Genomic DNA, 24,487 nt, shown 5'->3' on the forward strand with positions numbered 1-24,487 from the left:
ACATACCTAAAGCAGAAACTTTTTCCGTATTATATTAATAATGACATGAAGTGTATGATGTGTGAAGACTTTTGTCCAAATATCAAATAAACATGTACACTTTTATTCAAGAATATAACCAAAGTAAAAAAAAAAATCATTCAATTTACATGTTGCCGTCAATGAGTTACAAACCCAAACTCAAATGTCAACCGATAGACAGTTGATATGTATTCTTGGGTTGTGCAGAGGTAAGAGCTGCTGCATTATAACTAAAGGGTTCCGGATTCCAGTCTGGGCACTCTGCGTTTTGAGTGATGAACTGCTATTATTATTACCATAATATAACAAAAACAGTCATTTGATTTGACTCTGTAACACCTCGTGTAAATTTTGGCTACTTGTAAATGTTTACACTTTTTTTAAATTATTCAGTTTTATTCTGTCAGTGATGTTCACATGGTACCACGAACTTGCCTCTCCCTCTCCAAATTGATGACGTTTATGTCCATTTTTTCACAAGAGCAGCGATGACTACAGTGGGTGCTGTGGTTGATGCCTGTTCAGAATTAATTGTACAGGTAATCAAAACACCATGTACCTCTATCAGACAATCATGCAGAATTTGTGCTTTGACAACAAAGATACCCATGTAGAATTTGTGAAAAATGATAGGTTTGCGGCAATTTTGGATATCTGGCAACATTTTGTTGAGAACTGTGTTTTGAGGTACAACCCAGGGCAAAGACCTTCCGAGTCTGTGGTCATAAAGCTTACAGGGAGTGCAGAATTATTAGGCAAATGAGTATTTTGTCCACATCATCCTCTTTATGCATGTTGTCTTACTCCAAGCTGTATAGGCTCGAAAGCTTACTACCAATTAAGTATATTAGGTGATGTGCATCTCTGTAATGAGAAGGGGTGTGGTCTAATGACATCAACACCCTATATCAGGTGTGCATAATTATTAGGCAACTTCCTTTCCTTTGGCAAAATGGGTCAAAAGAAGGACTTGACAGGCTCAGAAAAGTCAAAAATAGTAAGATACCTTGCAGAGGGATGCAGCATTCTTAAAATTGCAAAGCTTCTGAAGCGTGATCATCGAACAATCAAGCGTTTCATTCAAAATAGTCAACAGCGTCGCAAGAAGCGTGTGGAAAAACCAAGGCGCAAAATAACTGCCCATGAACTGAGAAAAGTCAAGCGTGCAGCTGCCAAGATGCCACTTGCCACCAGTTTGGCCATATTTCAGAGCTGCAACATCACTGGAGTGCCCAAAAGCACAAGGTGTGCAATACTCAGAGACATGGCCAAGGTAAGAAAGGCTGAAAGACGACCACCACTGAACAAGACACACAAGCTGAAATGTCAAGACTGGGTCAAGAAATATCTCAAAGACGTATTTTTCTAAGGTTTTATGGACTGATGAAATGAGAGTGAGTCTTGATGGGCCCGTGGCTGGATTGGTAAAGGGCAGAGAGCTCCAGTCCGACTCAGACGCCAGCAAGGTGGAGGTGGAGTACTGGTTTGGGCTGGTATCATCAAAGATGAGCTTGTGGGGCCTTTTCGGGTTGAGGATGGAGTCAAGCTCAACTCCCAGTCCTACTGCCAGTTTCTGGAAGACACCTTCTTCAAGCAGTGGTACAGGAAGAAGTCTGCATCCTTCAAGATAAACATGATTTTCATGCAGGACAATGCTCCATCACACGCGTCCAAGTACTCCACAGTGTGGCTGGCAAGAAAGGGTATAAAAGAAGAAAAACTAATGACATGGCCTCCTTGTTCACCTGATCTGAACCCCATTGAGAACCTGTGGTCCATCATCAAATGTGAGATTTACAAGGAGGGAAAACAGTACACCTCTCTGAACAGTGTCTGGGAGGCTGTGGTTGCTGCTGCACGCAATGTTGATGGTGAACAGATCAAAACACTGACAGAATCCATGGATGGCAGGCTTTTGAGTGTCCTTGCTAAGAAAGGTGGCTATATTGGTCACTGATTTGTTTTTGTATGTCAGAAATGTATATTTGTGAATGTGGAGATGTTATATTGGTTTCACTGGTAAAAATAAATAATTGAAATGGGTATATATTTGTTTTTTGTTAAGTTGCCTAATAATTATGCACAGTAATAGTCACCTGCACACACAGATATCCCCCTAAAACTAAAAACAAACTAAAAACTACTTCCAAAAATATTCAGCTTTGATATTAATGAGTTTTTTGGGTTCATTGAGAACATGGTTGTTGTTCAATAATAAAATTATTCCTCAAAAAAACAACTTGCCTAATAATTCTGCACTCCCTGTATAGACCAATTTCTGGACAAAGGCAGAACCGTAACAACAGATAGCTTCTTCACAGCACTTTTGCTGGCTAATAGACTGCAGCACTGCAACAACTCTACTTGGCACCATAAGTAAAATGGGACTTCCACCTGCAGCTAAAGTCACTTCAGTACACGAAAAATTTGCAGCGCTAGTGTTTAGATCTGGCAGTGCCATGCTGACAGTGTATGTGGCCAAACACTTGTCTGCATTTACATTATAATGCACCACAATGTGGAGTACAGGCAAGATGGGGAAAAAAAAATAAAACTAAAAAAAGCATGTTCAAATGACAACTCATGTTCAAATGGCATAGTGTTTTCAAATAGTGACATTTTCATTTATGAATGTGTGTGTGCATGCGTGAGAGAGGCAGACACAGATTTTATCTCATTCAAGTGGTTACTGGAATATAAAATAAACACTTTCACAAAGGTATAACAAAACAATTGTGCTTTTAATCAAGAATAAAGAAGACATGATTCACCAGCATTTGTGTGTTTGCTTATATCCCTTCAGCGATACCTTTTACAGATACCAAAACACCGGCTGTTACAGACTAAAATCTGAGGTTTCTTCTTTAGCTGCAGATGGAAGTCCCAATTTACTTATGGTGTCAAGCAGAGTTGTGTTGCAGTGCAGCAGTCAATTAGCCAGCAAAAGCGCTGTAAAGAAGATGTCTGTTGTTACGGTTCTGCTTTTGTCCAAAACTGGCTCTATAAGCTTTATGACCACAGACTCGGAAGGTCTTTGCCCTGGGTTGTAACTTAAAACAGAGTTCTCAACAGAACGTTGCCAGATATCTGAAATCGCAACAAACCTGACATTTTTCACACATTCTGCATGGGTATCTTTGTTGTCAAAGTGCAAATGCTGCATGATTGTACCATGATGGGACATGGTACTTTGATTGCTGGCACAAAAATTAATTCTGAGCAAGTATCAAGCACAGCACCCACTGTAGTCATTGCTACTCTTGTGAAAAAATGGACATAAACGTCATGAACTTGGAGAGGGACAGGCAAGTTCGTTTTACCATGTGAACATCACTGACAGAATAAAACTGAATAATTTTAAGAAAGTGTGAATATTTACAAGGAGCCAAAATTTACACTGGGTGTTATAGAGTCAAATCAAATGCATGTTTTAATTATATTATGGTAATAATAATAGCAGCTCACCACTCAAAATGCAGAGCGCCCAGACTCGAACTGGGAACCTTTTGGTTATAAGTCAGCAGTTCTGACCTCTGCACCATCCAAGAATACATATCAACTTTCTGTCGATTGACATTTTAGCTTGGGTTTGTAACTCATTGACAGCAACATGTAAAGTGAATGGTTGTTTTTTTTTTCTTTGGTTATATTCTTGAATAAAAGAGCACATTTTTATTTAATATTTGGACTAACTGCTTCACGTCATTGTTAGTATAACATGGAAAACGTTTCTGCTTTATGTATATGTTCAGCATTTCTTGCCTCGCAGTTCCTTTCACCATACACTTACACAGATTGTTGTAGACACAGAACACACATGAAATGCATGTGTTCCAAATAATGATGTATTATTTACCCTACACAACACCTTACATGCAGATAATGATCCTTGAGCTGGGAGAACTTTTAGGCCGAGTTGAGCTCCGTTGGGAGGGTTGGGTTGGGATAGCAGGCTGCTTGCTGCTTGTGCTGATCGACACATTTGCAAAACAAAAGACGCTAATGAGGAGAGGTGCAAAGTAATTTAAATTGGCCTGGGATTATGAGTTTTTTCATAGGCTTCAGGGATTTCAGTGTTAAAGAAACTATACCAGCAACAGACTCTAACTAGCCAGTTAGTCTAAATCACTTCCTTAGTCTCCATGCTTGCTAGACAAACCTGCTTTAGTGTTGCTCATGTTCAGTCATGTTTCATAATCCCAATAAAGTTACTTACTTCTTGTTCCTCAAATATTGGTTGGTATTTCTCCAAAGAAAGTTTTTTTAGGATCCCTGAGATCTCATCTACAAACCAAAACAATAAAAAGTTAAGTCAATAATTGTGTTCTCCATCCCAAATAAATAATATTAATTAATTAATTAATAAATCCATAATACATACATTTACTTATTTGGCTGACCCTGTTTCAAGGCAACTTACAAATATTTTAGATACACATTTTCTTATATTGCAGCATAGGCAAGTAAAGTGATATGCTCATGGTCACACATTGTCAGTAGCAGGATTTGAATACAGTAATCCCCCCTTGATCGAGGGGGTTGGGTTCCAGAACCACCCGCGATAGGTGAAAATCCACGAAGTAGAAACCATATGTTTGTATGGTTATTTTTATATATTTTAAGCACTTATAAACTTTCCCACACTATTAACATTATTAAAGCCCTCTAGACATGAAATAACACCCTTTAGTCAAAAGTTTAAACTGTGCTCCATGACAAGACAGAGATGACAGTTCTTTCTCACAATTAAAAGAATGCAAACATATCTTCTCTTCAAAGGAGCGCCATCAGGAGCAGAGAATGTCAGAGAGAGAGCGAGAGCGTGACAGAAAAGCAAACAATCAAAAAATCAATACGTGCTGTTGGGCTTTTAAGTATGCGCACCGCGATAAAGCAGCCGCAACAGAAGGGAGCAATGTGAAGGTAGTCTTTCAGCATTTTTAGAGTAGCGTCCGTATCTTCTAGGCAAACAGCCTCTGTGCAAACAGCCCCTCTGCTCACACCCGCTCCGTCAGGAGCAGAGAACATCAGAGAGAGTGAGAGAGACCAAGAAAAGCAAACAATCAAGCACCACTCGGGAAGCACATAGCATATCATTGAGTTTTATTTAATACGTAATACATGCTCTGATTGGGTAGCTTCTAAACCATCCACCAATAGCGTCCCTTGTATGAAATCAACTGGGCAAACAAACTGAGGAAGCATGTACCATAAATTAAAAGACCCATTGTCTGCAGAAATCTGCAAGCCAGCGAAAAATCCGTGATATATATTTAGATATGCTTAAATTTAAAATCTGTGATAGAGTGAACCTGCGAAAGTTGAAGCGCGACATTTTGAGGGATCACTGTACACATCATTGGGATTTACAGCCTAAAGTCTTACCCAACATGCCACACTATCTAATTTTAAGAGCACAGATTTCTAAGTTTTAATAATTTTAGACTGGTATTAGTTAAAAAAAAAACCAACACAAAATAAATTATAATATTTTAAAAAATGAAAATACTGTACCCAAAAAAAAATCTGATGTCCAGTTAGGGTAGTGCCAGTGTTGCAATACACTGAATTTTACTTACCATTATAAGCCAAGTAAAATTGATATTTTAAAAACAAACATACCTGACAATGAGACAGGTCTGCCAAATAAAAATGAAATTGCAATTTAGCCAGAAAATTGGTTACAGTAATCACATAGTCAACTGTTTTCTTGATGAACAGTATTTCTTTTTCCACAGTTATTTACATAATTAAGAATAAAGAAAAAGAAAGAGGTTGAATAATATTATTACAAAATAGAAGAATGTGATAGAAGTTCAGGTACAGGATTAATGAAGCATTCACGATATAATACGTCTGTCTATAGTTCCTTAGCATGGTAGCATTACTTCGGGAAATATTCAGTTAAACTAAATTTACATCAAAAGGTTTGGTAAGAACTTTGATTGCATGCCTACCCTCACCTGTTACGTTGTTTTTTGACTCACAAGCATGGAAGTGCAATAAAAATATTACCCTCACTTCCAAATGTACAGAAATGGTAACTAAATTTAATCAATACACAGCAAAATTCAATGATGGTCTACTGCCAATGTGCCACCATAAGGACAGTTGAGTACACAATGTGACTGTGGCAGCAACAAACCTTCCATTTGTAACACATGTGTGGTTTCATTTATTTATAAAAAGAAAAACGGCCAATGATAGGGAAGATGTGACAGAGCAATGAAGAGGTGAATTGCGTTCCACAAGACAGCCTCTACAATCCCCACTACAAATTCAGTATGTGACTCTGAGAAAATTACTTTGGCTTAGTGTGTCAACAATATAAATATTTGATTTATTGCTGTCATTTCTCAACACTTTGGAATGTTGGAACATTAGATAACGAACTGGCCTTGAAATAAAAGTTGTTTTTTCTATTAACCAATTATGACTATATATTTTGGAGGGAAGGATTTTAAAATTGTCTCTAAAATTAAGTGGATGTCAGTGAAGTGATCTATGAACTCATCTTTAAATGTACTAATTTGGGAGGTGCACCGCGGTGGGCTGGCGCCCTGCCCAGGGTTTGTTTCCTGCCTTGCGCCCTGTGTTGGCTGGGATTGGCTCCAGCAGACCCTCGTAACCCTGTAGTTAGGATACTGCGGGTTGGATAATGGATGGATGGAGGGGAGGTGCAACACATGACATGACATGTTACAGTAATTCCTTAATCTGTAATGTAATTAAATCATAAAGTCATTGCTGCTAATATAAACTTGAAAGTCAAATGACAGTTTTTATTTGTCCTGAATTAAACTTGGGTTTATAAACATTTTCAACAAATATTTTTCCACAGGCATTCCTACTGAAAGATCAGAGTTTAATTCAAAATTGTAATCTGTATATGGTGGCTGTAATTATTATGTGCAGTTGATTTTAAAAGTGTAGGAGAAAGTAATTACTAGGATTTCTCTAATTAGCCAATGGGTGTAAGTTAAATAAAGAGCTAAATATGATCACAGAGCCGTAGCCTGTATTTCAAATTAGTCAGTACAATTTTCAATGTCACTGTTGGAATCTGATTCTCCAATTCTGTATCTTTTTCACCATCTCTAAGTTAACTAAACATTTAATGCATATAAAACTGTAACATATTCAGGAGAAGCAAGGACAAACCTACTACATGACCTACACAATACACAGAAGCCCAAAAACATGACAAATATTAGACTTAGGTGAACTGAATCCATTCCACACGTGATAACAAATCCTGACTGCAGAAGTAAGCTATTTGGTTGTCTGCAACTGTGACAACATGTTTCATTTCCTTTTTGTAATATACTGTAAATGAAAGTATGTGATGGCAGACTAAAGAACTTTGACCTGTGAGGCCACCACAGTGAATGAGGATATACTGAAAGGGGTTTTTAGACCTGAGGTTCTGGAATAAGGATGTGTTATTGGTGGAACAGATGAGATGGTCATAACAATCTTCTCTATTGGCATGGTGATCACCAATGTTCAGATATAATAACTATTAATGAAGAATTTCACCCACAGGAACAGTAGGAGAATAATCATAAGAAGATGGCAAATGGAATATATTGGAGTCCCCAAATCCTAGCATCTGTGGTCTCAGGTTAACAAATGGTGGTGAGATAAACATTCCACCTCTTCCTGGAAACGTAATTCAAATTAAAACAAAAAATACATCCCCAGTTCTGAAAGAAGCATGCAGTTTTAAATGCTGCTTACTGAACATTCACTTTCTTGGAAGTAAAGATGTTTTGGTAAATAATATTATATTATGTACAAAATCTAATCTGTGTCTTCTCACTGAAACCTGGTTTAGTAAATGTGACACTGTACCCTTAGCTGAGGCATCACCAGATGGATACTTGTTCCATCAATGGTCTAGAGATCCTGGTCAAGAAGTAAGCCTTGGAATAATTCATTTTAACAAAATGCAAATCACTTCTAAAAAAGTAGGCGACTTCACATCCTTCGAGGCATTCATTTTAAATATTAAAACAGATTCCAACACAATTATAGTGCTAGTCTACAGACCACCAGGGCCATATTCATGGTCCTTGACTGAATTTGGCAACCATTTATCTGATTTGGCTATAAATTATGATCACATAGTGTTGATGGGGGATTTTAATGTACATATTGATGTGGAAACTGACACTTTTAGCAAATGTTTTACTTATTTGTTAAATTCAGTAGGATTTTGTCAGATTGTCAAAGGTCCAGCTCATAATCATAACCACACATTAGATTTAATTATAACTTACAAAGCTGAAATTCAAAATTTAAATATTACTAAATTAAATTATTTCTGATCACTACTTGATTACGTTTGATTTGTTTTTGCCTTTACCAATACACTTACAGATTAAAACAATGACAGTACGACATCTAGATTGTAATTCTGCTTTAAAATTTATAGATACTTTAAGTTGAGTGTAATTATGGAAAATAATTTAGATCAGTTAATATCAAATGTAAATGTGGAAAAAAATTTAGATCATCAAACAGCACAATGTAATGTGACCATGAGAGATGATCTGGATACAGTGGTTCCCCTTAAAACAAAAGTGATCAAAGCACACAGAAACTCTCCCTGGTTTAATGAAAACACTTGAGCTCTTAAATTAGAGTGTTAAAAACTGGAGCGCATATGGAAAACAACAAAGCTGCAGATCTTTCAAATTGCATGGACAGAGAGTGTTAAAAATATAAAAAAGCTCTCAATAAAACTCGCTCAGACTACTATTGTACAATAATAGATAGCAATAATAAAAATCCTCAGGTACTGTTTAGAACAGTGGCTAAATTAACAAATGGGAATTCAGATCTACAGTGCAAAATACCAACAGATATTAGCATTACAGACTTTATGAACTTCTTTAATGAGAAAATTAAAAATATAAGATCCCGAATCTCAGTATCACAGTGCAAACCACATACTAGCTTGGCAGACCCTGTCTCACATTGCATTCAACACTTTAGAAACTTTAATGCTGTAACTGAGCAGGAAGTCTTGACTTTAATTTCTAAAATTAAACCTATTACTTGTTCCCTATACCCAGTGCCAACAAAACTAGTAAAAACTGCAATGGATGTTCTTGCAGTGCCTATTCTTAACATTATCAATAGTTCATTATTGTATGGCACACTACCTGATGCACTAAAAGTGTCAGTCATTAAACCATTACTTAAAAAGTCAGACCTAGACCTACACATTCTTAATAACTATAGACTCATTTAAAATTTAACCTTACTCTCTAAAATACTAGAAAAAGTAGTCGCCAATCAGCTTCAGTCACACCTTGCACATCACAGTTTATTTGAGAAATTCCAGTTTGGTTTCAGCACTGTTCATTGTACAGAAACGGCACTAACGCATGTTATAAATGACATTCTGATATCCTCTGCTGAAGTAAACTCCACTGTAGTTATGTTGTTAGACTTAAGTGCAGCATTTGACACCATTAATCATTCTATTTTACTGTAAAGGCTAGAAAATGACATTGGGCAAATCGATTCCAATATGTACAGAAATGTGCTGACTGTACTCCATCATTATACACAGAAGTGAGATATGGTGTCCCGCAGGGCTCAGTACTTGAACCTTTACTGTTTTCACTTTATATGCTTCCACTGGGATCTATCATTAGAAAACATCATGTTAATTTTCACTTGTATGCAGACATCTTTCTTTTAGATCAAATGAAGTTTGAATTTTCTCTTTAATTAGTTGTGTTAGTGAATTGAAGGAGTGGATAAATGAGAACTACTTATCTTTAAACACAGATAAAACAGAGATGTTAATTATTGGAGGTAATGATGCTGATCTCAACAATATTTTGTCAACATTTACTTCTGTTGGAATCGCCATTAACTTTACTTTTTTAATCTTTGACTCTAGCATGTAATTTAAAGCACATATTACAAAGTTGTCCAAATCATGTTTCTCCCATCTTAAAAATGGGAAATTAAGGCACTTTCTAAATAAACAGGATTCTGAGAAATTAATTCATGCATTTACTTCTAGTAGGATTGACTACTGCAATGTGGTGTTCACTGGATATTACAATTGTTCTTTATACAGCCTCCAGTTAATCCAAAATGCTGCTGCAAGAATTATTACAAGAACAAGAAAATATGAACACATAACTCCAGTTCTTAAATCCTTACACTGGCTCCCTGTTAAGTTTAGGGCAGATTTCAAAATCCTCCTTTTAACATATAAAGCCTTAAATGGCCAAGGTCTGACTTACTTATCTGAACTTATGACTTACAAACCAGAGCGCACATTAACATCTCAAGATGCTGGTCTGCTTATGTTTCTAAGGATTAATAAAATAACAGTGGGAGGTCGAGCTTTTAGTTACAGAGTCCATAAACTGTGGAATGGTCTGCCTGCTATTATAAGAGATGCTTCTTTGTTCTGAGCTTTCAAATCCCGGCTGAAGACTCACTACTTCAGTTAAAATATCCTGACTAGAGCTGCTGATTAACTGTACATACTGCATCTCTGTTGTTGGTCATTAGCATTAAAACATAAGTAATATGATAGTTATAATTTGTTGCTAACCCTCACCTATTCTGATTCACTTCTCTGTACTCAAATGTGGAACTTGTTGCCACACAGTTGTTTTGCTTGCCTAAGGTAAAATCATCTCTGATGGAGGATCACAGGAATCGTCAGGTAGAGGGATCCTTTAATCAGATTGGCTGGCCCAGCACTCTCAGCTGTGGCCAATAGGAGGAGGCAGCTTGATGGCGGGGGTTTCCAGGACACTAAACAAATCCAAATCGTATTATGTGATATTATCTACTGTTAAATTCTGCTCTGTACTTGTAATATTTTTATTTTACTATTATATTGTATTGAGGATTTCTTGTGTTCTGTTTTATTGTATTGCATTTAACACATTCTTTTTGACACTCACTGCACACCAAAGCTACCTGGAAAGGGGTCTCTCTTTGAACTGCCTTTCCCAAGTTTTCTTCCATTTTTTCCCTACTAGGGCTTTTTTTGGGTGTTTTTCCTTGTCTTCGTAGAGAGCCAAGGCTGGGAGGAGCTGTCAAAAGCAGGGCCTGTTAAAGCCCATTGCGGCACTTCTTGTGTGATTTTAGGCTATACAAAAATAAATTGTATTGTATGGTATTCTGATTGTATATTTGTCATTGTATATGCTCATGATGTCTTATTAATTTAATACAAGTATTTGAATGTTGCTATGGTAAAGTACTTGTGAACATACCTTTTCTAAGGCAGAGGCTGGTGTCTGGCCAGGAAAATACAATATTGTAGTCAGCTGCTTTTAATTCAGGATTCTTTTTGGGTCTTGTTTTTTTTATGGTAACTGAGTGCTGGGTTAGCATTTCATCATAGATAAATAAGCGTCTTGTTGAAACACAAAGGCAACTCAGGTCAATTCAAATCAAACTTTCCATAATCTCAATTGAGTGCTTTAAAATAAGATGATTGGATCAGTATATGTATTAAAATAAAAGTTGTATGTTTAAATAATTTTCAAAAGTATTATTTTTCTTTAAAATCTGAGGAAATGAGACTGAACGTGACCATTTACCCAAATAATGTGACATTATCCCCAGATTATTATTTAGCTGCAATGGGATACTCATAAGCTTATGTATTATGACTAAAATAACTATTAGCATACACCATTCATACCTTCATCTGCCTAATTCAGCTTCAGAGTCACAAACCTAGGCACCACTGGACACACACTGATGTTAAATTTTCAATTACTTTGTTCCAATGAATACAATGCTGATTCTGTATCAGTCTGAGGATAACATTGGGTATTAGTCACCAACATTATGAGCAGGAAATCCATATTCAAATGACCAGCTTCAGTGGGAGCTGTAGGTTAGCCTATTAAAAGGCAAGTCTGCCACAGTCACACAGTCTCCATTTCAGTGTCCTTAAGATGTCCTTCAAAGTATAGCAAACTACCTAAAAGACACATTAAATTAACAGAAATTCATTGGCTCCGTGCTATCAGACAATGTGTAGCAGTACATTGTAAAAAAATGAAAGAAAAATGCAATTAAAAAATATATATATACAGTCAGCTCCATAAGTATTTGGACAGTGACACAATGTTCATAATTTTGGCTCTGTATGCCACCATAATGGATTTGAAATAAAGCAATTGTTATATGATTAAAGTGTAGACTTTCAGCTTTAATTTAAAATGTTTACCAAAAATATTGTATAAGCCATTTAGAAATGACAGCCACTTTTCTGCAAAGCACTCCCATTTCCAGGGGCTCAAAAGTATTTGGAGATTTCACTGACAAACTATTCTATAGCCAGGTGGGAGCAGTTCCCTCATTATTTTATTAACTATTAAGCAGGTAAAAGGTTTGGAATTGATTCCCAGTGTGGAGTTTGCATCTGGAAGTTGCCACTGTGAATTCTCAATATTTTTAGGTCCAAAGAGCTGTCCATGCAAATAAAAACATCATTAAGCCAAGAAAACAAAACAAAGCATTTAGAGAGACAGTAGAAACATGACGAGTAGTCAAATCAATCATTTGGTACATTCTTAATAAGAAGAAACGCACTGGCGAACTCAGTTACACCAGGGCCTCATATATAAGCAGTGTACAGTGGAACTGCGGCTCACGAACGTCTCAGTACACGTACAAATCGGTTTATGACCAAAATGTTCACCAAACTTTTGCCTCGGTTCACGTCCACACACTCGGTATACGAACAAGCCAGTTTCCCTTTTGGATTGTGCGCGCCAATGATTTCCGCATGTGTTGCATTGTTCTCGGTCGCTGTGAACTCTTTGTGCTCTATTTCATTTCCCTTCCAGTTCGTATGCACCGATTGCTGTATTTAAGCACGTGTTGAGCCTCTCCCTGTTCATTGTTCTCAGTCAGACGTGCATGTTTTACCTGTGAACTATTTGTGCTCTGCAGTATTTCGTGTGCTTTTGCAGTTAACCATGGCTTCTAAGCAAGTGAACAGTGGTGAAAAGAAAGTTTTGCAGAAAATTGAAATCGAAATAAAGAAAGAAATTATTGAAAAGTATGAGCGTGGAGTTCGTGTTACTGATCTTGCCGCCGAGTACAAGAAGTCAAAATCTACGATTCCGACTATTCTACAGCAGAAAGAATCTATTGAAGCAGCTGATGTTGCAAAAGGAGGTACAGTGTTAATCAGGCAGAGGCCTCAAGTGCAGGAAAAGGCAGAAAAACTGTTGCTAGTGTGGCTGAACGAGAAGCAATTTGCAGGGGATAGCGTAAGCGAGGTGATGTTATGCAAGAAAACTTACAAAACTATCCTTCTACGAGTGGCGAAAGTGAGGAATTTAAAGCCAGTAGAGGATGGTTTGAAAAGTTTCACAAGAGAAGTGGCATTCATAGTGTGGTAAGGCATGGAGAGGCTGCTAGTTCCGACACTGAAGCTGCGAAAGAATTCATGAAAAATTTCACAAAATTAGTGGAGGACGAAGGCTACATCCCGCAACAAGTCTTCAACTGTGACAAGACCGGATTGTTCTGGAAGAGGATGCCGAACTACATTGTAGCAGTGCTACCACTGGTTAGAACTGCATCTCCCAGCAGTCCTTGCAGGGCTGTTGGGGGCAAAGGTGGCTAGAGGGGTTCAAAAGGAGGGCAGGGGACGAAGAGGAAAAAGTTTTGTTTTGGTCGTTTGCTGCTTGTATTTATCTGTGGAACTGCCTGTCGTTTGCCTGCTTTACATCTTCGTGTCCTGGATTGTGTTGTCTGTTGGGGTCTGGAATCATTCGTCTACCTTTTTACTGTTACTGAGGACGTTGTCTGGATTATTTGGCTTTCACGGAAGAAGGAGCGCTCCTGAACCATTCATCTGTCAACTTACTTCAGCAACTACCGGTAGGACTGTGTTTTTCCATTTCCCTCGCTTCATTCAAATCACTGGACATAACTTCACCGCTATTATTTCATACATGGACTTTACTGCGTGTTTGTCATGTTTATCTGTTAATTGTAATATCGCCGAAGGGATCAGGGGTGGTATTATTGTTTTCATTTAGTAATTTAATTTCATTATACTTTTTGTCGTTTAAGTTCCCAGTGCGTTTTCTTTGTCTCTGTAGTGTGTGTGGGTGTGTGTCGTGCCAAGGCTGGGGTTGACCCTGGTAATCCTCATATAAAATAAATAAATCACCGTCTTTCTCGACGGTGTGAATCTTAGCGGCTTCTGACCGCTACAACATTTTCCAAAGAAGAGAAGGCTATGCCCGGCCATAAACCAATGAAGGACAGGTTAACCGTTTTGCTGTGCGCTAACGCTAGTGGCGACGTAGAAGTTAAGCCGCTACTTGTTTAACAATTTGAGAACCCTCGTGCTTTCAAGCAGCACAATGTAAACAAAGCCAGACTGCCTGTGATATAGAGGGCAAACACGAAGGGGTGGGTCACAAGAACCTTGTTTTTGGAATGGCTGCATGAGGCTTTCGCTCCTGCCGTGAAGCGATATCTCGAAGAGAATAACCTGCCTAAAAAATGCCTTCTTCTGATGGACAATGCACTGGCACACCCTCCAAATTTGGTGATGATATGGTCCAAAAAACTTTAATGCATAGGAAAAGGCAAGTCACATTAGACTGCTTTTTCGTGAAGTCTGATCCACAGCTAAACAGCTAAAAACACAAGAAACCCAAGAAATCACAGAGAAAACACCTGAAGGAGAACATCCCTCCATTGCGGAGCCGGACTCTCCCTCAAAACTGTAACCTCCTCTCAACTCAGTTCCTCTTCACTTCCCTCATGTCAGAACTCGACTCATGCAAGGTGAGTTTTCTTGGTGGTTTATAGTAATCGGGTCATAAGGCTACAGTATAGCGCAAACTCTTGCAATGTTAGTTTTCTCCGTTGTTCAAGGTTTTCTCAGTGTTATTCAATGTTTTTACATTTAGTTTACTATTACGCTGTGCATTCTATGGTTTAATTAACTATATTTGTGCTTAAAAACAAAAAATATATATATTTACATACAGTTCGTATGGTCTGGAATGGATTCATTGTATTTACATACAATCCTATGGGGGAAATTGCTTCAGTTCAAGACCAAATCGGTTTACGACCAGAGTTTTGGAATAAATCATGGTCGTAAACCGACGTTCCACTGTATACTCACAAAAATGTTTCGTAAACCTGTTGCTCACTTTGAGATGTTTAAAAACTAAACTTGACATAAAGACATGCACATATTCACGGCAGCCAGACACCATGTGTTCGCAAGTTTCTTTTTGGTTTTGCAAACGGGGGGCACCCAGTGTCAAAGCTGTGCCATTGTTTCTGTGTCATTTCCCTTTCTTTTTTAGATTTGCATCCATGATGTAGGCTTTATCAAAAACACCAAAATGAATTGCATTTCGTTTAGAAATGTAATTCACTTGATTGTGATCATTCTGTAATAACATAATTGGTGCACAGAAAGGCTAAACTATTCCAACTATCATAGCTGCTTTAGCATTGTTAGAAGATATGGCAAATGGAAGAATTAGAAAAGAGCAAGTATTTACAGATGATGATGACTGGATTGTAAATCAATTTAGATTTTCAAGAGCTATCCTATTGTAGCTGTGTGCTTTTCATCTAGAGTATACTTGATATCATTTCTATGATGAAATGCATTAAAGTATGTATATTACATTTTACAGATGAACTGTTGACTTAATTTAAATAATGTATACCATTAATGATTAAATATGGGGGTATTGTGGGGAGAAAGTGTTGCGGCCTCACAGTACAAGGGTCACATCTCAGGTGTCCCCTGCTTGTAGTTTGTATTTTTTCCTGGTGGGTTTCCTCTGCATACTTTGGTTTCTTTCCAAAGCATTGCAGGTTAGGTAATTTGGTGATGCTAAATTGATCCTACTAGTGTATGTGTGTGATCGTATTCACCCTGTAATTAGCTGGCACCCCGTTCATGGATTGTTCCTGTCTTGTGCTTGATGCTTGCTGGGAGTGGCATGACTCTGGATGGATGGAAAGAATAATTAAACATATACATTTGAGATTTTTTAATGTTCCTTAAAAGTTTTGAAGAATTGTCATTCTAAGCTTACTGCTGGTTTTACATTTATTATAGATGCTTATTATGTGGTGAAAGAAAATTAAAGGACAAGAACTAGGGGTTTCTACATTGGCTGCTAAAATAAATTATTCATTCAGATGGAGGGCTGTGACTGGAATTTTTACAGTGACTTTGATATCAGACCACTTCCTTTTTTTGGGTAGTGTGTAACTTTTTGAACTTGAGCATTTGAATGCTGTACCACTGCATTAATTTACTTTTATTGTTTATACCACCACTTAAGCTACATGTGCACATGTGTTAAAATTCATGTTGATAGGGTTTTATAAAGGGTTAGTGCGTGGAACTTTGCTTACACATAGTATTATGCATCTAAACTGTTTTTTTTGCGTACACACATTTCTAGTTTTGTCTGTATGCCATGTTTTAGTGAGAATTCTAAACACAGTGTTATACATGAGGCCCAGAAGGTCTGGAAAATTACAAAAGACAACTGGGCTGGATGACTAAAGAATTTTGTCCTTAGTGAAGAAGAACCCCTTCACAACATTTAGTCAGGCCAAGGGTACTCTTCAGGAGGTAGACCTATCATTGCTGAAGTCTACAATCAAGAGAAGACTTCATGAAAGTAATAACAAGAGGGTTTACCACAAGGTACAAACCACTGGTAAACCTCAAGCATAGAAATGAAAGATTAGACTTGGCCAAAAATAATTGTTAAAAGTCTCACCAGTTCTGCAACAGTTTTCTTTCGACAAAGGAAACTAAGATTAATATATGCCAGAATGTCTGAAAGAGACGAATATGGAGAAGAGAAGAAATGGCTCATGATGAATACAGCATTATCTGTGAAACATGGTGGAGGAAGTTTTATGGCATGATTATGCATGGCTGTCAATGGAAAAGAGTCACTACTGTTTATTCATGATATGAATGCTGGCAGAAGTGGCAGGATGAATTGTAAAACGTATAGGGTTATACAATCTACTCAGATTCAACCAAATGCTACAAAACTGGTAGACGAATGCTTCACAGTACAGATGGACAATGAGCGAAAACATACTGCGAAAGCAAACCAAGTGCCTTTTAATACAAAGTAGTAGAATATTTTTCAATGGCGAAGTGAATCAACTCACCTCAACCAAATTGGATATACTTGTTACTTGTTGAAGAAAAAACAGAGTCCAGTGAGCCAGCAGCAACTGAAGACAGCTGCAGTAAAGGCCTAGCAAAGCATCAGTAGAGTGGAAACACAGCATTTGGAGATTAACACAGGTTCCAGACTTCAGGCAGTCATTTACTGTAAAGGATATTCAACCATACATTGAAAATTATCATTATATTTATGATTATTTTAGTTTGACCAAATATTTTTGAGCCATTGAAAATAGGGGGGTCATGTATGGAAATGGCTGTCGTTCCTAAATGGTTCATACAATATTTTTGGTGAACTCCTTAAATTAAAGCTGGAAATCTATACTTCAATCACATAATGATTGATTTAGTTAAAATCCATTGTGGTGGCGTAAAGAGCAAAAATTTTGAAAATTGTGTCACTGTCCAAACACTTATGCACCTAACTGCATATACTTACATATTCCCTTCAATTTCAATACCTTTCCAAACTGATACAGCCTGAACAAATTCATTGTTATTTGAGAAATGAAGGGCTGAAGTCAAGCCAGTTTGTTTTTCCTTAAGATTTTAGGCAAAAAATAAACTGTACCCAAACTATACTTATGATTGTCAGTCAGATTTTACCTTCATCAGTAATTGTGCCACTACTTGAGCCGCCGCTGCTCTTGGAGTGATGATGAGAGGAGGATGAAGATAATGACGATTCTACCCGCAGACCCTTAAGAGTAGGTGAGGGAGATGGAGTCAAAGTTGGAGAGGTGCTCTTTGATGCAGAGGAATTCCCAGAGTTAGGTCTCTTTTTGTTATCTGGCTTCTATAAAATAAGCAGACTAAATATTGCTACAGAGATAAACAAAAAACAGATATACTAAAATTGTGTACAAAATGACAAAAAAAAGCCTGAAGTCATAAAAATAGTGTAGTATAGGCTTTAACACTATCCAGGTTAGTGTTAAAATTACAAGAAATTATTTGCCTGTAGATTAAAATTAAATGTACAAAATTAACATTTTTTTTACAGTATCCCAATAAATTACTTAAATAAAAAAATTCTGGGTCCCACCCCTGATCGTTATAGCACCTGACATTTAATATCATCTTTGGTAATTAACTAGTGCCATAACCTGTTATTTCCACCTATGAAATATGAAATTGTCTCCAAGACATATATCACAGACCATTTTCTGTGTTTTTCTTTGGACAGGCTTAAAATTTAACTTTCAGAATCTATGGATTTGTTTTCTTAAAAATTATTTAACTTGTTCATGTGGAGAAAAGATGAGGAAGCAAATTGGGGTAGGGTTCACAGATTCTGATGTTTTGTTTGAATTAATGTGGGCTATCTCACTTTATTGTTCAAGCGATTTTTTCAAGTCACTGTAGAGACACTGAAACATAAAACCTTTAGGTAGCATATACAATAGCAGTAAACACTCAGGACCAACACTTCAGCGGTATTGAAAATGAACTGCCTAATTTTTCAGAGTGACTTCAGAGTATGAATGGTTTGGCTCAGGAAAAGACTGCCATCCTAATTTTATCACAAGTAATGGATAAAATATCATATTATAGTTGCCAACCAATCAAATCCTGAAATGTTTTTAGGATTTCTTCCAGCCAAAACTAAGGGGAGACCTTGTTGCCATCTATATACTGGTGAAGGACTGCCATTACTTATAAGAGCTACAAGGCACACCCTACAGCCATATACATCTTTTGATTCCAAAAGCCTGTGAATTCTGAGAAGTCCATAGCATGTAGTTCAGGGTATTTATAAAAAATAATACATTTAAACTTAAATTCTTTAAAGTCATACTTTATACAAACCTTTTTACTTTCACCAGTCAACATACTGTGAGTGCCATGCAATTCAGGTAGGTTGATATCAGGCACTACTGGAGATTTCTGCTCGGATAATCCGGCTGCTTTCTTCCTTTGTGCTGCAATTTGTGACAAAATGCTGTCTGCACTTCCCCCTGCAAAGTTATTACAGCAATTTAGAAGAACATAGATACTTTAAAATAACTACTTGTAAAACATTATAAAAATGACCACAATATACTGCACAATAGCTTTCCGTGGCAGAGTAGAAAACAGCAGTAACTGATATCGGCATCTGTAAGTAAAGAAACATATCATAGCAACAAAAATAACTGAAACAGTAGCAATAAACAATAAATAACTGAAACAGCGATTCCTTAGTGTATAAAAAAAAAAAAAGGCTGTGGCGCACTTCAAAGCAATAAAAGGGATGTAGGTAAGAGCCGGATCACACACATGGGGCTGTAGGAGCAGATAAAATAGTATGAAATTAACTAGCAGTAGATATTCACTAAGGAAGTTTTTTTTTTTTTAAACATTTCATTAATTTAATTAAAATCAAATAACATTGCATACAAGCAATTCAAGTTTAACAAAACTAGGTATGAAGCAAAGCAACCCCCATCCATGAGAAAGACAGATCGGCCAGCAGGGTAAAACTTTAATAACAGTTGTAACAAGAAAGAGTCCAAGACATCATAAAGGTTTGAGGCAGCCACCCGTATATTATTTTTCCCAGCAGCAAAAGTTGAAATAAGTAGCACGATGTGCATAGAACAGAGTCCAAAACAGAACTGATCACAAGTGACGTCATCAAAAGGGCCGGAGTCAGAAGTGATGTCGTCTGGACCGGAAGAGACGTCAGCAAAGGGGCCGTTGCTGGAAGTGATGTCAGCAAAGGGACTGGCGCCGGAAGTGATGTCTTCTGAGGTGTCGGAACCTTGCAGGATTTCCCGGGAAAGGTCTGTAGGGAGGGCGGCACGGTGGCGCAGTGGTAGCGCTGCTGCCTCGCAGTTAGGAGACCCAGGTTGGCTTCCTGGGTCCAACCTGCGTGGAGTTTGCATGTTCTCCCCATATCTGCGTAGGTTTAATCTGGGTACTCCGGTTTCCTCCAAGTCCAAAGACATGCAGGTTAGGTGCATTGGCGATTCTAAATTGTCTCTAGTGTGTCTAGTGTGTGCGCACCCTGCCCAGGGTTCATTTCCTGGCTTGTGCCCTGTGTTGGCTGGGATTGGCTCCAGCAGACCCCTTTGACCCTGTAGTTAGGATATAGCGGGTTGGATAATGGATGGATGGATGATCAGTAGGGAACTGAGAAAGACAGCGAGCGCACTCCGCTGCCCCTTGGTCAGATGTTTATTACAATTACTCAGACCCTTTAGCTGCCTCCTACTTGCATGTGTGTGACACAGTAAAAATATGTAAATAAATAAATGAATCAAAATAAAAAGAAAAAAAGAGGGGAGAAAATCCACTTCCTCAATTTAAACGCTTATTCTAAAGTGTTATTGATTAGATCCTGCCAGGTTTTGGAAAAGTTTTGTACAGATCCTCTAAGCAAATTTTATTTATTAATTCATTGGTCCAGTGGTAGAACAGTTAAGTAGGCAACAATGTAAGGGTTCATATATACAGGGGAATAAAAAACAGTCAGGTGGACAGCTTTAAGTAAGAAATAAGAGGAGCGCAAATTTAGAAAAACAGACGGAGAAAAGTAAAGTTAACCTCATGGACAAAAAGCAGGAAGTTGAAAGGGAGAATAGTACAGGAGCTTGAGGTGGACAGAAGGTGTAAAAATAGCTGTAGCAGTTCTATAATATACTTTCTTTGGGTAAGTTTTTAGTTTTACCATTTGCAAGTCCTGTTGGATGTTGGACTTTTTAGATGGTGGCTTGGAGGAGCCAGTCATCTATGAGGGCTACATGTACAGGAGATGCCAGCTGATCCAGCACCTCGAGCTCAGGGTGGCTGAACTAGAGGAGGAGTTGGCTGGCCTGCATCGTATATGGGAATTAGCAGAACTGGCCCAGGTGTCCTTTAGAGAGGTACCGTAGTGTGCACCCCTAAGGTGGCGTGGGAGGAGATTCCAGACCAGACAGGTAGCTCATGATCACAAGGCAGAAGGTAAAGGGTGCACACTGTCCGGGGGATTCAACTCCAGAGCTGGACGGTGTCTTTGATGATTCTGAAATGGAAGGCAGGAATGAAGAGCTCCAACAGGCCACCTCAAAACCAGTTCCAAGAAAGAGAGGTAGTGATAGTTGGGGACTTGAAGCACAGTGTGTTGCCTTCTGGATGCATAGGTGGGGGACCTTCCTGGAAGGGTAGATAGGCTCTTGGCCAAAGCAGGGGTGGATCTAGTTGTCACTGTCCGTGCTGGAACAAATAACATACATAAGGGCAGTCTGATAGTTTTGCAATCCAAATTCAAAGAGTTAGGTGCCAGGCTGAGGAGCAGAACTGAGAAGGTAGTCTTCTCTGAAGTTTTGTCAGTGCCACGTACCAGTCCAGGTTAGACTGATGAGACTAGAAGGCTTAATGCATGGCTCAAATTTGGTGCTGAGTAGAAGGGTATACGTTTTGTGAGCTGGAGGGCTGATCGCACCCCAAATAGATACAGACACCCCTGGGAAAACCACAAACCCTGAAACACTGACTACCCTCACATTGCTCCTTATCCTAGCACTATAACGCGTAATACAAGCCTCGCGCGGTACTCCGCCGACTTATAAGCCTTGCGCAGAGCCTGTCAGTTTTGGAATTGATTGTTTGCTTTTATCTCTCTCTGCTCCTAGCGGAACTGTCATCTCTGACTTGTCATGGAGCACATTTAAGCTCATGTGTTTGCAGTGTTTGAATAAAAATCCTTCTTGTTTCTACAACCTCCTGTGTCTCTGTGCAAATCTGTGACCCAAGCGTGACAAGTGGTACCAGGAGTGGTTGCACAGATGGATGCCGCCGAAGACTTATTTCAGAGGTCTAAAACTTATGCACTTAAAGACTGGAAACTAAACATGGATGACCCAATCCGTGCGCAAATTCAAGATTTGATACATAAAGTGCACTGCTGGTTTGAAGTAGACGTGTTGGAAACAGTTGTCGTGAATATATTACTGGCCGGCATACCTGAAGTTCTTCAAGATGAATTTCTACGTCATGATATTAAATCATTAACGATTATGTCCAGACAATTAGAGGGTTCACAGTCCGCTTGGAGAAAGAGTGGTGGATTACGTGCTGCTTTGCAACCTGTGAACGAACGTCCAGGACATTCTCGTCGCTTTGATCAACAAGCTGCAGGACCTAAAAATCTAATGGGGTCAGGAAGGACTCAGGGAAATCCAGCCGTAGATGAGACGCCTGTTTCTGGAGAGACAGCGGCAACAGTGGGCCGAGGAAACCGTGGACACTACAGAGCACGTCGAAGTGGATGTCGAAGAGGATATTTCGGAAACGGAGCCGACCGTAGATGTTTCCGGTGTGATCAACTCGGCCATTTGGCAAGAGAATGTCGCTTGTCTCCAGCTCATTCAATGGAGATTGGACTGGCCGAGATTTGTTGCTCAACTATTACATATCCTTTGGATGGAAAAGATGGCTTTTTGGTCACGGTGAAATGGGGGGGCAGAGAAATCTCAGCATTGTTAGACTTGGGAAGTGACCTTTGTATTGTGAGACGAGATACATGGTGATGTTAAAGATTATCAGACTTTACTTCTTCCTTTAAGTTATAGGGGTCGCCACTTTAAGGTTTGGTCTGCCATTTCAGACTCGTGCCCTTGGCCATTACTCATAGGACGGAGAAATAACCTTTTTCCGAAACTGATTAATAAATGGGGGGGGGGAGAAGAAGAAGAAAACCAAGATGAAGAACTGGTAGCGGCCGGGGAGAATCTAGAGCCCAACTTAGATATTGAACCCGATCTCTCCAGCGAGACGGAGGAGGTCACCCCCGACAATCTTCCAGAATGGGCTGGTCCTTCTACATCTTCCCAGATTGCAAACGCCCGAACACAAACCGAGCGTTAACGAACAATCAGATTTTGTGCTTTTGCAGCATACCGATAGCTCATTAGATATGCATTTAAACAGGCTTGCCCTGCTAATGACTCTTATTACCAAGAGCGTAATTCCGGGGGTGTGAAAACCCCACACTTTATAGAAAAGGACGGTTGCCTTTTCAGAGTGATCTCAGATCATTTGGAGGGGGAATTTATTGAACAACTGGTGGTACCTGAAGCACATAGGGAAACTGTTTTGCATCTGGCACATTCACACATCTTGGGGGGGCACCTCGGTGCCGACAAAACTAGAGACCGGTTATCAAAACGATTTTATTGGCTTAATATGGGAAAAGATGTTGAACGATTTTGTACTTCATGTCCAGACTGCCAGATCGTCTCTGCTTATAAGCCTCCTCGGGCTCCCCTTTGTCCTATGCCCATATTGGAAGTTCCCTTTCAGCGTGTGGGATTAGATATTGTGGGACCTTTACCTAAGACTAAGGATGGGTACCAATATTTGCTGGTGTTGGTTGATTATGCGACACGATATCCAGAAATGATTGCACTGAAAAAGGCCAACTCTTAGACTGTAGCCAAAGCACTATGTGAAACTTTTACTCGTATTGGTATCCCTAGAGAAATCTTAACTGATCAAGGCACACCTTTCACTTCTCGCGTGATGAAACAATTGTGTGACAGCTTTGCTATTAAGAAATTGAGTACTACTGTTTACCATCCTCAAACGAATGGTTTAACCGGCGATTTAACAAAACATTGAAACAGATGATCAGGCGAGTTGCTCATAATGATCCCACAACATGGAACACTGTCCTACCTTTTGTTTTGTATGCGTGTGAGAATCACCACAGGCGTCCACTGGCTTGAGTCCCCGAGTTGTTATTCGGCAGGCGGCGCGAGGCATCCTGGATGTGGTATGCGTGAGGAATGGATAGGAAACGAGAGAGCAGCTAAGGTCCAAGCTTTGCAGATCGACTAATTTCGTTGCAAGACAGAATTTCTATGCTTTCCTCTATTGCTGTGGAACACCAACAACGAGAACAGGAAACTCAGAAGCGTCTTTACGATAGGCGCAGCAAGCTCCGTGAGTTCAAACCTGGCGATCGTGTTTTGGTACTGGTTCCCTCGGATCCACACAAATTCTTAGCTAAATGGCAGGGCCCGCCATTATTGAGGAGCGTATGAGTCCGTAAATTACAAGGTTAGAATACCAGGCGGCGCAAACCATTCCAGATTTTACACATTAACCTCTTGAAGGAATGGCGACCGACAAGAGGTTAACACTTCCTTGGCTGCTGTTTCTCAGACCGATGTTACCATTGGTAACGATCTTACTGACACGCAAAAGACAGAACTGTTATCTTTGATAGAACGGAACACTGATGTCTTTTCAGATTTACCAGGCAAGACTAACATTACA

General features: G+C 38.8%; 1 protein-coding gene across 1 annotated transcript in view; it reads right to left on the reverse strand.

The window, feature by feature from the left end:
* Nucleotides 1–24,487, reverse strand: part of LOC120529471 (ankyrin repeat and SAM domain-containing protein 6-like) — a 212,395-nt gene that overhangs the window by 42,829 nt on the left and 145,079 nt on the right. Inside the window, exons 11-13 of the mRNA XM_039753304.1 lie at nt 19,052–19,200; nt 17,849–18,038; nt 4,238–4,305 (exon numbers count right to left, since the gene is read on the reverse strand). Of these exons, the coding sequence (XP_039609238.1) occupies nt 4,238–4,305; nt 17,849–18,038; nt 19,052–19,200 (407 nt within the window). The remainder of the gene's footprint in view (nt 1–4,237; nt 4,306–17,848; nt 18,039–19,051; nt 19,201–24,487) is intronic.

The sequence above is a fragment of the Polypterus senegalus genome, chromosome 5, assembly GCF_016835505.1.
Source record: "Polypterus senegalus isolate Bchr_013 chromosome 5, ASM1683550v1, whole genome shotgun sequence".
Taxonomy (NCBI): Eukaryota; Metazoa; Chordata; class Cladistia; order Polypteriformes; family Polypteridae; genus Polypterus; species Polypterus senegalus.